Consider the following 15,769-nt stretch of genomic DNA (forward strand, 5'->3'; position numbering starts at 1 on the left):
TATGATGTGTATCATACTATGGTTATATTCACATTGCAGGTTTTGATCAGGTTTTTGATCAAGAATGGCAACTATAAAGGGCACACTAAGGCTATGTTCACATCTGCGTTGGAGAGAGAGTAGGTCCACACTGGATGACGCTTTTGTGATGTGACCCTGCAGATTTTTTGCAGACCTCATGCACATGACTGTAGTCTTTATCCGCAATTGAGGAGAGAAGTACAGACCCATTCATTTTTTGTGGCCATGCGTCCCTGCCGTATTTAAGGTCCTTAAATTATGAAGCATGACCTATTTTTGTCCACATTTGTGGCACAGACAAGTACAAGTCTTTATGAGGATCCGTGACTGCAGAAATACTGACCTTTTTTTTTTTTTTTTTTTTGGGGGGGGGGGGGTAGTAAAAACCACAACAGTCATGTACAGGAGGTCTTAAACCGATTAGATAGGCGTAGGATTCTGCTAGAAAACAACTGCTTTAGCTGCAACACTACAGCTCATTATCAAATCAAAGGAACTTGCCTGACTAATTAAAAAGGTGCTGAATGAGAGTTAGCAGTTATGGTTTAAAAAAAAAAAAAAAAAAAAAAATGGAACGCTTCACGAATTTCCGTGTCATCCTTGTGCAGGGGCCATGCTAATCTTCACTGTATCATTCCAATTTTAGTATATGTGCTGCCGAAGTGAGCACAGAAATTATGGTTTTCGATCACAGACAGTGCCACTCTTATGAACAGGTTGTGCTGGGTATTGCAGCTCAGCCCTATTCAAATGAATAGGCCTATACTCAGATATTGGATGCATGAGATATAGCTAGAGAGCTATATAAAAGTCCAAACAAAGCCGGCACCAGGAAAAGTATGGGTGCCAGCCCAAGGATGCAGGTCCAGTATAAAAATACAAAAAAATAGGTGGCACTCCAATGAAGCAGAGGAAAAAAAAAAAAAAAAAAAAAAGTGGGTTTGTTTCCCAAATGCACAAGCGACATTTCAGCTCATACCGAAGCCTTTCTACAAGCTTTTTCCACTATGTCATTGGAGTGCTACCTAGTTTTGTATTTTTATAGCTAGCTATACAGATTGTCAGGGGTTAATCCTTACTCTCCTAAGCATTACTTTACAGTGGTACATTGAAAAGCATGAATACAATTCTTTGAAATATTACGCCATAAATTGTAATAAAAGGGAGGGGGAAAAAAAGCACAACACAGAAATAATACCTACTGATACCCAAGCCGTGCAGATTGTGAGCTGTGGTTATATCAGGTCTGAGGCAGATCAGGCAGGTTATTAGGCTCCGTATGAATAGTAGCTTGGCTGCAGGGGGGCCATACAATGAGGTGAGTGTTTATGCTTTCATGCTGCCCTGTCTATGGACTGTGTATTCCCCAGCCATGTGACGGTAACCAGGCAATGCATAGTAAACAGTAGGCAAGCACTGTATAGCTCACTATTCTTCAGGCATAATTAGGAAGTCAATCAAAGCTGGAGAGATCACGTATTATGAGTCGCTCAAAGCCTACGGGTCACTAAGCAGTTATATACGGGAAGAGGACCTTGTTTGTGCACAGTTTGTCATTGGATTAAAGATTGGGAAATCATGTTCAGTTTCTACAACAGTGAAATATTAAATTCTATAATTTTTTTATTGCTTAATACCTTCCATAGAGGTTAGTACAGTGTCTACCTTTAAAGAGGACCTTTCACGTCCTCAGGTCACATGCGGTATAATACACCGCTAGAAAGCAGACAGTGCGCTGAATTCAGAGCACTATCGTCCTTCCCTTTCTGTGCCCCCAGTGAAGAGCTATCGGTGCCGGTACCGTAGCTCTTCACTGTCAGAAGGGCTTTTATGACAGTCAATCAGGAACACCCCTCCTCACAGTAGTGTCTATTGTAGTGTACTGTGAGAGGGGGCGCTCCTTATCGCCCAGCCACCAGCAGTGAGGGACGCCCCCCCCCTCCTCCTCCCCCTCCCTTGGGGGAAGGGGGGGGCATTACAGTGATCAGTGGTGCAACATCCAGCATTCTGACATTTATCATCTATCCTGTGGCTATGTGGTAAATGTCATTCCTAGGAAACTATGCCTTTTAATATCCATTTAAGCCCAGACTGCAAGAATAGCACAAGGTATGGCTGGAGCGCTTTACATTGACTGATACAGAATGGTTATAAGTCACACTCCTCATTCCCTTCTATAACCCACAAAGGGGTAGACGTGCCATGGTGTAGGAAAAACACAAAACAACAACAATGATTCCTTGGAGGATCCTGGGGTTACCGGCGTATATCTATATATACAAATACTTGTCTGTTGAAACATAGTAACACACTATACACTAAAAAGTCATAATATACAAATTATTACCAGACTAATAATTCTGAACAACTAGGACAAAACAGGAAGCACTCACACTATAGAAATGTGTTTGCAAATTCTAACAATAGTTTGATATCATCACTACATGAAGAACAATTCTTTATACACTTGACAACATACAGTTTACGCTACGCTCACATCTGTTCCGGGAAGTCCATTCTTCTGGTCCGTCAGAGGATCAGAAGTACAAAAAAAAACTAACTTTGAAAAAACTAGACATGAACATAGCCTGAAGCAATCACATTGACTATAATAAGGTCCGTTAGGTATCCACTCTTAGTTAATTAGTAAACCCTCCATAGTCAATTGTGTTTTATGAGTTTTTTCGGGTTTTTTTAAATAAAGAACAGATACCCCAAAACAGCATCACTATCCACAAGCTCAGTATGAAAATGTCACATACATGCCATGTATAAGAGCAGAGCTGTTTGCTGTAATAGTCAGTTTTTTTTCCTAATAGCCCAGGACGTTTCAGCTCATAACATGACCAGCGGTGGTCAGAATAGGCAAACACTGTCATCTGTTAGCATTAAACATTACGATGACCTCTTTTATTCCGATTCTATAATGTGTCGTCTCAGTTTCTCCTGGAAATGTATTAATAAATTGACAATTGGGTGTTACCTTTGCCCTTGTCAAGGGGTATCACTAATGACAGTATCAGGTTGTGTAAAGACATGGGACTGAGAACATCTTGTTGTCTATGTATTCATTAATGAAACTAATATTGTCAATACAAAACACAATTGGGGAGATTTACCAAGCTAAATGTTCCAAAATTCTGGCTTAATTTGCACCCTGAACTTGGCCTACACACTGAGAATCAGTATACTTTAGTTTATATTTTACACATTTTTTGTTCCTTGGAAAAAGAGTGTTTGGTTTGGTGAGGTGTGGTTCAATGAAAAACGTGTAAGGCTAAGTGCACCAAAGCAAGTCAACATATAGATGGTATCATTATCATTCAGCATTAGCCACTGTGATAAATATGGCACATCTATTAGACTGTCTATATATTATCTGCCCCAGTATGTCATATTCTGAAATTCATGTGCAGAATACATAAGAGGAAAACCAAGGGGTTTCTCCAATACTGAAACATGGATCAATGAATCCTGCTTTCATTGTTATATTTTTGGACTAATTCTTAAAGCTCATTTCAGTAGGTTTCCTAAGAGACATCTCTACCTCAGGAGATTGCCGCCGCTTACAAGTCATACTGAGAGCTGAAATCCCTAAAGTTAAATCATACCAATTAATGTAGCCATAATAGTCTGCCTTGCTTCATATGTCAAAACAATGTAGATCAGGAAACATCACTTTTCAATGCATATACATATATGTATAGTCTCCCACCATAAATACTTGTCACCTATCCACAGGATAAGTAATAAGCCTCTGATCGCTGAGGGTTCCTCTGCTAGGACCCTGACCAATCACTAAAACAGGGGTCTAGTGTCTCCTCCGCCCACCCCACTCTATAGGACAGGCAGAGACAGAGAAGTGCCGTGCCCATTAGCACTAAGGGGAACATAAGATCTCTATTTGCATGATCAGTAAGGGCCCCCCAAGGTTGGATCCTCCAGGAATCAGACACTTATTACTTACTCTGCACACAGGACAAAATAAAATGCTTCAAAATAAGTGTATGGATCAGTGTTGCAGTACCTGCACCTGCCACTACAGTTTGTATGGAGAATCAGCAGCATAGTTCTTTACATGTAAACATTACAGGGAGCCGCGCTTTATCGGTACAGCTAATTTAGAGGGATTCCATATGTCAGACCCTCACAGATAAAATATTTATGACCTATCCTAAGTGTTTACATAAGCCGCATCTTCAGTGTTAATAACTCCATTAAATTCCAGGCCATTTTTTGGTTTCACATTTTCGTTTTTCCCTCCTCACATTTCAAGAGCCATAACTTTTTCATTTTTCAGTTCACAGAGTCATATGATGGCTTATTGTTTGCGGGACAAATCGTACTTTGTAATGGCACCATTCAATATGCTGTGCAATGTACTGGGAAGCTGTAAAAAAAAATTCAGAATGAGGTGCAATTGGAGAAAAAATGCATTTGCGCCATTTTCTTATGGGTTTAATTTTTACAGCGTTCACTGTTTGGTACAAATGACATGTTACCTGTGTTCTACGTGTCAATATGAACACGGTGATACCAAATTTATATAGTATTTGAAATGTTTTGATACTTTTAAAAAAATGATAAACTTTGCAAAATAGAAAAAAAAAAATTGTGTCGTCATGTTCTGACACCTGTAACTTTTTCATATTTACATGTATGGAGCTGGTTGTGGTGTCTTTTTATGCGGAACAAGATGAAGTTTCTATTGATACCATTTGGAGAAAGATCTGATGGTTTGATCACTTTTTATAAAAATTTTTATAGGAGGCAAAGTGTTGAAAAAAAACCGCTATTTGGCTATTTTTAATTTTTCTGCCGCTACGCTGTTCGCAGTACGGGATAAATGTTTTAATATTCTAATAGTTCGGGCATTTTGGAGCTCGGGGATACCTAATGTGTTTATGTTTAATGTTCTTTATTTACTTTTATATCTGATCTCGGGAAAGGGGGGTGATTTGAACTTTTATATTTTTTTAATACTTTTAAAAACTTTTTTTTTTCTTCTTATACATTTATGATCAGACCCCTTAGGTACCTTGAAAGCTAGGGGGTCTGATCGCTCATACTGTAGTATTGCAGTGAATAGCAAAATCCCAGCACTTCTATTAGACGATGCCTCTGGCATCGTCTAATAGATCTTGTGCAGAGACAAGCCTGGAAGCCTTCAATAGGCTTCCAGCTGTCATAGCATCCGATCACCGCCCTCATGTGACGTTCAGGAGGGCGGTGATCGGCCGAAAATGGCGGCGCCCGTGCCGCCTGCGCCGTTTACACGCTGCGGTCGCGTTTGACCGCAGTGTGTAAAGGGTTAACAGCAGCAATCGGCTCGGGCACTGACCGCTGCTGTTATTGGCAGGTCCTGGCTCGCTCCATACATCCCCATGCAGTAATAGTACGTCATGGGTCGCTAAGGGGTTAAAGCAGTAACCAGAGGCTGACAACAGGAGGTCTAAAATTTGTATGCAGACAATCCTTTGTTCACTGTGATAATGATAATGGCAGCGCTTATCCTCAGTTATAGACGATCCCTATTTGTCACTTACCTGCAGCAGTTACCACCAGATGCAAGTGAAACACATCATAATATCCTGCAGCGGATCAATAGTGTAAGTTACAGAAACATGATTTATTCGCTTGGATTGGGGCAGAACACTGATATACAGCTCTTGTGTTACCTGAACAGTGTCCAATATCTCCTGTACACGATTCAGTAAGGATTTCTTCTTGTTGTTCAGTCTCTTCTCATTCACTTCAATGGCCCTCTGCCGATATTGCTGCATTTCTTGCCTCTTCTCTGCCGTGAGCTGCAAAGTAAATGTAAAGATTCTTATGGGTTTTACAAATCCTGGGTCTTGATCCAGCTGTTTAACCATAACACAGTAACCCCCTTTTCCCCCCAACCAGTAGCTCAGAAGCTGGGGCCCTTATATGTGGCTACTATTATGCAATAGCAGCATCTAGGTCAGTGGTGGCGAACCATTTAGAGACCAAGTGCCCAAACTGCAACTCAAAACCCACTAATTTATCACAAAGTGCCAACATGGCAACTTAACCTTAATAATGCGCAGATCCACAATTGCACACAATTACAGACCTGCAAAATATGGTCATATGGGGCTTTATAGAGCTTTCTGCTCCACTTTGACCCTCACACAGTACAATCAGCTCCACAGTGGCCCACACACAGTATAATCTGCTGCACAGTGTTCCCCACACAGTACAATCTGCTCCACGGTGGCCGGCACACAGTATAATCTGTTCTATGGATGGGTGCGCAAAGAGCATAGGTTCGCCATCACGGATCTAGGTCATAAATTTTGGAAATTTTGCACTGGTGTCACTAGAAGAAACACTAGGGTCCGTGGCATATCATTTGGTCACAAACTACAAAGTGACACTGACTTCAGTTACGATGTGTAAGTATCTGACAACATATACCGTATTTTTCGGACTATAAGACGCACCTAGGTTTTAGAGGAGGAAAATAGGGAAAAAAAATTTTGAAGCAAAAACTGGTAAAATATTTAATATATGGGAGTTGTAGTTTTGCAACAGCTGCAAGACCACATTGACAGGTGACCCTGCAGCTGTACGGAGACGCATAGAGTGGTTTTTTTTGCGGGGCCAGAAGTACTTTTTAGTTATACCATTTTGGGGAATATCTATTTCTTAGATCACCTTGTATTGAAAAAAAAAAAAAACCCGGTGGTTTATGATATATGATTTTCTACACACACACACACACACACACACACACACACACACACACTTATTTTTTATTTTATTTTTTTCTAGGGACAGGAGGTGATTTAGAACTTTTATTTATTTCATATTTTTATAGCTTTTTTTTTTTTTTTTACTATTTCATTCCCCCCCCCCCCCCCCCCCCCTGCGGTCACTTGATTGCAAGTCCCATAGACGGCAATACAAGTGAATTGCCGTCTATGGGCCATTCTGTCTATTAGTATTACGGCTGGTCATAGACCCAGCCGCAATACTAATTTAGCCGTGACAGGCCTGGGAGCCTTCACTAGGCTCCCGGCTCTCACCCGAACAGGTCGGCTCCTGCGATATCGCCGCGCAGGAGCCGGCCTGCAACTTTAAAGGTATGGGGCTGGTGGGGACCGGCCCCGGGGGAGAAGGGGCCACCGATACTGACCCGGCATCCGCTGTACTAGAGAGGCGGATGCCGGCAAGGGATAGACGCTGGCACAGGTGCCAGGGCCTGAGACATCGCTCCTCTGCCCTGCATGAAGCCAGCGGCGGGGGGACGGAGGAGCGGAATAGCATCGCCCCTGCTGGCTTCATGCAGGGCAGGGGAGCGCAGCGATGTCTCAGGCCCCGGCACCTGTGCCGGCGTCTATCACTTGTCGGCTTCCGCCTCTCTATTACAGCGGATGCCAGGCGCCACATTCAGACTATAAGACGCACCCTTCTTTTCCCCCCAAATTTGGGGGAAAAAAAGTGCGTCTTATAGTCCGAAAAATACGGTAGTTACACTACTAGAGATACATGTGAAGTAAACAACTAGAGCAGAGGTTGTCATAAGCACAACTACAATGTATAAACGGATGGATAAGAATAAATACAATAATGATAAAAGCTAAACAGAGAGAGGAAACATCTCCAAGTAATTTCTTACAAGGGTACGTTCACATCTGCATTGTTTAATCTGTTCTTTAGGTCTGTCATAGGAACAAAACAGCAGACTAAATAATAAGGAATAATCTGTCTAATGGCAATAGTGGACCCCCATTAACTATAATGAAGTCTGTCAAGTATCTGTTGCTTTCTTCCCGACATTGTGGATAAAAAAAAATTCTGCAAGCCTGACTTTCATATGGCAATTTCAGACAGACTGACGCAGGTATGAACATAGCCCCATTTGCAAAAATAAGTTTTATAAATCTGAATTGTAAACTACAACTGAAATATTACACATTCTTATTCAGAAAAGAAACAAAAAAGTAACAAAATCTGGAGTTTTTCCCAACATAACAATCCCAATATTTTACTACCCCTAATATTCATTACATTTCCTATTATGTGCTGAACATGGAAGGATCGACCTAACACTTGGATTATAAGAGAAACTTAATCATTTCAAGCTTCAGAGAAAATACATATTCTACAAATCGAGAGAGCAAGAATATGGTTTAGATAAGAAATACGTAGATCGTATTATATTAAAGAGGCGAAAATACCGCTTGGCGTCGCGGTCTTGATTACTTACCTATCAAACAGAATGTAAGACCCTCAATAAGATCTATATGTGAACCATGTTATAAATATGAGCCGTGTGGATCTTCCAACAGAATAAATACAGCTGTAGTATTGCCGAGAATGAGGTGTGAGGCACAGGGTGACAAGGCAATACTACAGCCCTTACACAACACATGACAGTTTGTGTACAATTGCCAGGGATGGACAGGTAGTAAACACATGCAGGGTCACAATACAAAGGTGACCTAACAACACGCACATATGACTATTACATACGAACTGGAGGAGTATACGGCTAAATATAGCACCACAGCAGATACACATAGCAGTATACATAAACCATCTATCAGCATACAACTCATAAGGGGAGCCCTTATGGTCAGAGTGTTGTCTGAGAATTCAGCATTTGCTATACGGATGGAAAATAATGTGGGATTTCACACAGAAAAGGGAGAAGATGCCCCCAAGGACATTGGTTATTTCCCTCTTTCCTTTGAGAACACTTGAACACTTAGCAAAACTTAGTGTGCATGTTTATGAGAGGGCAGGAGGAATAAAGCATATGGCCAAATTTAGTTTTCCTTCAAACTGAAGTTGGATTTGCAGCGGTGCCATATAATGTTTTAGGAGATACATACATAGCGGATACTACATATTGATATCATCAGGATCCATGCCTGTAGCCGCTGGGCTGTACAGAATTGCCCTAGAGACATGGCACAAGTTTAGATGACTCTCCTGAGGTGCGGACTCCGCTATGGAAGATATGACCTCAGCATAAATCTTGTATTTACATGTTAAACGCAGTGGGAAAAAAAACATTTTACAGTCACAGCAAAATGAAGGAGATTTAACACACAAATTGCAGGAAAAAAAATAAAAAGCAGCATGTGAATATATCTACAGAAACGCTACATTGCCCCCATATGAGGAAGGGCAAAACCTAAAAACATAGCAGAAAAGTCATGAAAAATGAGTGATTTTGCTGACCGCAGCCAAACTATACCTGAGCGGAAATTGAGATAACACTAATCCTACTCCACAACACCTGCGGATTATACATAATTGCGTAGTACACTGAATGCAATATTTGACAGGGTGAGGAGGTCGGATTATCCCCAATTACACGTCAGAAGATGACTGATGTCAGGAACTCCTGTAGGGGCAATGCTGAGAACCATTACATTACTTTAGGTTTCTAAAAACAAGTGACCTGCAGCGCAAAAATACACAGTAAATACACAGCAAGTACCCCACCCCAGACTTTTACTGCCATTAGAGATATAATCCGGCAGTAAATCAGTCAGAGAATGTTAAGCCAGCCATAACACAATACTGTAGCTGTTGGCTGAACAATCATTCAACTTTCCCAACACCCCCACAGACACCTCTGCTCAGCTACATAGTGCATGTGGAGAGGGGAGAAAGTGACTGCCAGACACCTATAGTAGGGGGCTTGTATCCCTAAGAACAAATAGATCAGGTGGCTGAAATTCAGTCTGCCTCAGGGAAGCGGAGAGGACCCAATATGTACGAGACCACACCAGCACTGAACTCCAATCGGGAATTCCGTTCCCCTCTCCGCTTGAAAAATGCAAGCAGCGCTTTCCTCTCCACGTTTCGTCCTTTTCGGGCGGAAACCGGCGGACCCCATTATAGTAGATTATGTTTCCGTTCAGGGGGGTCCCCTAGCAAACACCCCCCCCCCCTCACCCCAACCAAGTCCAGAATGCACAAGTAGGGAATACTGGTTTCCTACTTGTACATGCCTCAAATTATGTCAATATCACTTAGAGAGCTAGGACTTCTCAGTCAATGAGAGCTAAGGAAACCTGCAAAATCTCTCAAACAGGAGTTATGGAAACCGATCAGTGCTCTGACTCCGTAGTACTCAATGGTTTCCATAACACCAGTGACGAGTATCAAAGCAACATTTCTCAACTCTACTGAAATTGCCAAGGGTATGTCAAACTCAAGAGGCCTGATTGACCTTTAAAATCCTGGGGAAAATTACATAATATAGAAAGTTTGCCATATGTAGCCATTCCATATATAGCTCTGGAATATGGCGCAGGGCAAGGCACCATATGGCAGAACACAAGGTGCCTACAAGCTCCACAGCACAGGTGAAGTACACAGGACCTCTCACCTCTCCTGACATGTCAATGTTAGTAAATACTTATATTCCCTATGAAACAACAATTGTGGAACTTCTTCTCTCAGGACTCTATATTGTCTTGTTGCTGTCATTCTTCCTAGCAATCTCTAAAGACAATGACAACTGGAGCGTACCCCCGCACAAACCAATCCACACTGATAGTGCCAATCTTTAAGGTCACACCTTCTTCACAAGACAAATGGTAACACCCAGGTGTCTATTAAAGGGGTTATGTGATGTGATATATTAATCCTCTTCAGCAGACAGAGGACAAATAGCTGATCCATGGGGGTTTGACTGCTGCCCCTTCTCAGGATTGGTGGGGTTGTTTTACCCCACTCTGTAAAAGCAGCCTGACTGCATGTAAGCATGCCCCTGCTAGATGGTATGAATAACCCCCCTCTTGAGATAGCCACAGTACATCATCTCATTGCCAGTGCTCCCATAAAAGTAAAGGGGAGCAGGAAATTGTCCCATCCAGTAGCGGTATGCCTACTTTCAGACCTGCTGCATTCACAGTGGTCCGGCAGATACACTCCAGACTGATCTAATATACTCCCCCCCCCCCCCCCCACCTTATTTGAATGACATGCCCAGGTGAGATTTCAGCTTAGCCCCCTGGTCATGTTACTCAAAGTGTGTGTGTGTGGGATGGGGGGGGGGGGGGTTTGGCATATTACAGCAGTATGTAGAGTATCCGTTTTGAGCAACTGTGTCTCTGTCCCCCCCACCCCACCCCCCATAAGCTCCAGATTGCTCATTTGCAGCATTTCTGCAGTAGTGGTATGAATTTTCATGGTGTAATGGTTTAATATGCTTCACCTTGGTGACAGACTCCCATTAAAGGGATGACTTCTTTGGCTAGATCACAAATTTCAGATCATGGGGACTGACACACTGCACCCCACTACTGAGCTATTTGAAGTTCGGTGAGCGCTGAGGCTTATTTATCATTATAAAGCACAGCGCCATATTTAGTGACTATGTTTGGTATTACAGATCAGTCCCATTCACTTGTATGGTACTAACCTGCAAAAAGGCAAAGTGACTGATGAATGTGGCGTCCATGGCCTGTGAGGGAGAAGCAGCACTAACCCAAGTACCGCTGTCACTTCAGACAACTACTCAGTGCTGGAACCCCCAGTCTCATAATGATGACCCATCATAATCCCAGGAAGCCTATTTAATTATTTGTAAGGAATTTTTAGAAAAGCTGACCAGAAGACCAAAAATTGATCCAACAAAAAAAAAAAAAAATCTCATTGTGCGAGACCTTCCCAACTTGTGACCCTTACAGAAGCACATTTATAGCTCTCCCCAACTAGTACAAATGACAGACAGTCTAAGACTAGAACAGGATTTAGAACAATCGCACAGTTTTGTCAATCTGACTTTTCAGGTATGAATGTTCTCTGTATATAATACTATACAATTATTGTAAATTCCAGCAAAGATCTACAAACAATGATTGTAATCCCAGCTCATTTTCAGGAAAAAGGTCAACTTTTTGCAGGTATAAGCCTGTCCTTTCAGCTCAGAATTAGCAGTCAGGTAAAAATATACCTTATAGCATTCACATTGTCATCCAGTTTATCAGGGTTAGGTGGTTACAAGCAGGTAAGGGCAGTTTAGAGGGTGGCAGAAAGGCTATTGTGTTGTGTTGATGGATCATTTTCATAAGGTTTCTACTCATTGTGCTCCGAAAATACAGCCTGCCATAACTAAGGTCTGTAGGGCAAGGTACTCAACTGGCAAACTGTGGCCAAAATCCAGACTGGAGATGCCAAAGACCCTGCGGACAGTCATATAAGAATTGGAGGAGGGCAATGTCTCCTATATTACATCTAGTCACTATTGTCAGCCCAGCTACTACATTCTGATGCTGCCCAGCATCTCAACTTGTACATGACAGCAACAAGTAGTTAACAGAACCCAGGAGCTATCTAAAATATCTATCTATCTATCTAGTCTGGTTTGGGGTCCGAATTAATTTTAGATGTGTGCTCTACATATTGTTTCTAGTGGTCCAGTCTGGAGTCTGAACATGTTTAAGTGTCTGCAGTCCATAAAGGAGTGCTTCAAGATTTCAAGCAAGCTTTGGAGCAGTCAGGGTGGTGTACGACACACAAATAGACATAGTTACCTATTCCTGGAGCTCCATTGTCTATCTTCAATGCCAGAACTTGCCACATCAGAAGTCGTAGGGCTCAAATGACCGCTGAGAACAATCCGTGCCCTCAAAAGTTGCTGGAGAGGGACTGGTGACATCGCTCACATATATCACTGGTTTCTTACCAGCAACAGCTGAGGCCACCGATTGGTTTCATCGTTCATGAACCTTTTGGCTTCCGATGCAGCGGGTCCCAGCACAGGAGGGTAGAGGGACCGGGACTGAATAATGGAGCGCCATGTATAGAGGACTATGTTGTTTGCTTGTTTGTTGTACACTCACCATAGCTGCCGAAGTTTGCTCCAAATCTTGGACAACCTCTTTAATGTTGTCCCTCAAAAAGATTTCAAATCAGGGAGGGAACCCTGCAGATCAGCAGTTTCTCAGATGGTGCAGCTCCCAGCACTGTATACAGTGAGCAGTACAGCAACCAGCATGTAAACAATGTTGGGAGCTGCACTCTCTAGGGATCAGCTGATCTGATCACCCCATGGTTGTACACTGCCAATCTAAAATTGATAGCCTCTCTTACGGATATGCCATTCAGGGATCCCAAACCATCCACAAGACCTACTTCTATGGCCTGAACACCCTTAAAATAAACATACAGCATAATGTTATATATGTGATGTGCAGCTGTAAACATGCGACAAGACATCATATAACTATATAAACAAGAAACGACTGTCCATCCTTTATATGTTCTACCTATGGATTTTACACAGAAGAACAATGTCAAATACTTTGATCTTGTCAAGGAAGGTGACAGCTATTGCACTTTATTAGAATTCTTCAAATAATATTTGTATGATCTCACCTTCCAGGTATTAAACATGAGAAGCTCCTGAGTGTAAAGAGTAACAGTAGATGAAAGGCAATCCAAGTACCGTATTTTTCGGACTATAAGACGCACTTTTTTTCCCAAAAATTTCGGAGGAAAATGAGGGTGCGTCTTATAGTCCGAATGTGGGAGGAGGAGCGGATTTACAGCATGGCCGCGCTACTGCCACCGCTGGTTTTCTTCAGCGGCAGGAGCGTGACAATCTGCAGTCCCCGGCAGCTAAGACACTCCCCGGCATCCGCCGGTCTATTACAGCAGATGCCGGGGACTGTCTTAGCTGCCGGGGCCTGCAGATTGCCACGCTGCTGCCGCTGAAGAAAACCAGCGGTGGCAGTAGCGCGGCCATGCTGTAAATCCGCTCCTCCTCCGCAGGTTCCGGCAGTTAGTTAGCCCCGGGGCCGGTCCCCACCGGCCCCATACCTTTAGTGATGCAGGCCGGCTCCTGCACGGCGAGGCCGCAGGGGCCGACCTGTTCCGATGACAGCCGGGAGCCTAATGAAGGCTCCCAGGCCTGTCATAGATATATATTACTATCGCGGCTGGTCTATGACACTCCGCGATAGTAATGTATAGAATCTCCCATAGACGGCAATACACTTGTATTGCCGTCTATGGGACTTGCAATCAAATGATTGCAGGTTCAAGCTCCCTAGGCGGGGGATAATAAAATAGTAAAAAAAAAAAAAAAAAACACACTTAAAAAAAAAATAATAAAAAAATAAAATAAATAAAAGTTCACCTCCTTTCTCTAGAATACATATAAAAGTATAACATTACTGTGAAACATATACATTAGGTATCCCTGTGTCTGAAAATGCCCAGTCTACTAATAGTTTTATGTACAGTGAACGTCAAAATCAAAAGTGCTAAACCGCCGGGTTTTTCCTCTCTGTTTTGCCTCTGAATTAAATAATAGGTGATCTAAGCAATAAACATTTCCCAAAATGGTATATCTAAAAAATACACCTGGCCCCACAAAAAAAACGCCCTATACATCCCCGTACAGCTGCAGGGTCACCTGTCAATGTGGCCTTGCAGCTGTTCCAAAACTACATCTCCCATACATTAAATATTTTACCATTTTTTGCCTGAAAATTTTTTTTCCCCTATTTTTCTCCTCTAAAACCTGGGTGCGTCTTATAGTCCAAAAAATACGGTAATGGTGAGACATAAAGGGTCAGGGCTAAAGGAACAAAGGGACTATTGAGAATGCATGTAAACTCAATCAAGATTAGTGTGAATGGGCACGTAGGGGTTTTAAGAAGTAGCTGTCAGCAGAAAGAGTTGGCAGCCATCTACGGTGTATGACCACATTAACAATGAGACTCTGATGTAAGTAGTAAACAACATAAATATATGGCCGGATGATGAAACTCAAGTTGCATCTGTATGCTATGTCAAACAATAAAGTACCGCATTTTTTGGACTATAAGACGCACTTTTTCCCCCAAAATCTGGGGGGAAAATGAGGGTGCGTCATATAGTCTGAATGTCCGGCCATGTTCCTGCCGTTGCTGGCTTCCTGCAGCGACAGGAGCGTGGCAATGCTGCAAGCCCCGGCACCTGTGCCGGCGTCTAAAACCCCCTTCCCGGCATCCGGCGTTCTATTGCCGGGATGCCGAGTCTGTAAGAATAATGACGGCGGCTCTGCTGCAGAGCAGTCGCCATAGCAATCGAGTCTCCGCTATACGCGGAGGCCCAAAGCTAATGCCCGCAATTAGAATGCATTCTAATTGTGGGCATTAAAACTTAACCCCCCTTCCCCCTAAAGTGTAGAATACCTTTAAAGTTGCAGGCCGGCTCCTGCGCGGCGAGGTCGCAGAAGCCGGCCTGTTCTGGTGACAGCCGGGTGCCAACTGAAGGCTCCCAGGCCTGTCATCGCTATATTACTATTGTGGTTGGTCTATGACCAGCCGTAATAGTAATGTAGAGAATCTCCCACAGACGGCAATACACTTTTTTCACTGTTTTGCCTCTGGTTTAAATAAAAGGTGATCTAAGCAATAGATATTCCCCAAAATGATATAACTAAAATGTACATCTGGCCCCGCAAAAAAAACGCTCTATGGATCTCCGTACAGCTGCAGGGTCACCTGTCAATGTGGCCTTGCAGCTGTTGCAAAACTACAACTCCCATATATTAAATATTTTACCATTTTTTTGCCTCAAAATTTTTTTCCCTATTTTCCTCCTCTAAAACCTAGGTGCGTCTTATAGTCTAGTGCGTTTATAGTCCGAAAAATACGGTACATGTCCATGTTCACAACAGGCTCTTTGCTGACACACAGTACAATACTTTGGCTTTTATTTGCATGAGATCAAACACAAATGGAAGATGCAAATCCAGCCCAGC

General features: G+C 42.6%; 1 protein-coding gene and 1 non-coding gene across 2 annotated transcripts in view; both read right to left on the reverse strand.

Moving 5' to 3' along the window:
* Positions 1-15,769, reverse strand: part of CCP110 (centriolar coiled-coil protein 110) — a 32,540-nt gene that overhangs the window by 13,117 nt on the left and 3,654 nt on the right. Inside the window, exon 3 of the mRNA XM_075285777.1 lies at positions 5,700-5,828. Coding sequence (XP_075141878.1) covers positions 5,700-5,828 — 129 coding nt within the window. The remainder of the gene's footprint in view (positions 1-5,699; positions 5,829-15,769) is intronic.
* Positions 585-691, reverse strand: LOC142217757 (U6 spliceosomal RNA). The gene has a single exon (XR_012717403.1). It is a non-coding gene; the product is annotated as a U6 spliceosomal RNA (small nuclear RNA).

Source organism: Leptodactylus fuscus, chromosome 8, assembly GCF_031893055.1.
Source record: "Leptodactylus fuscus isolate aLepFus1 chromosome 8, aLepFus1.hap2, whole genome shotgun sequence".
Classification (NCBI taxonomy): Eukaryota; Metazoa; Chordata; class Amphibia; order Anura; family Leptodactylidae; genus Leptodactylus; species Leptodactylus fuscus.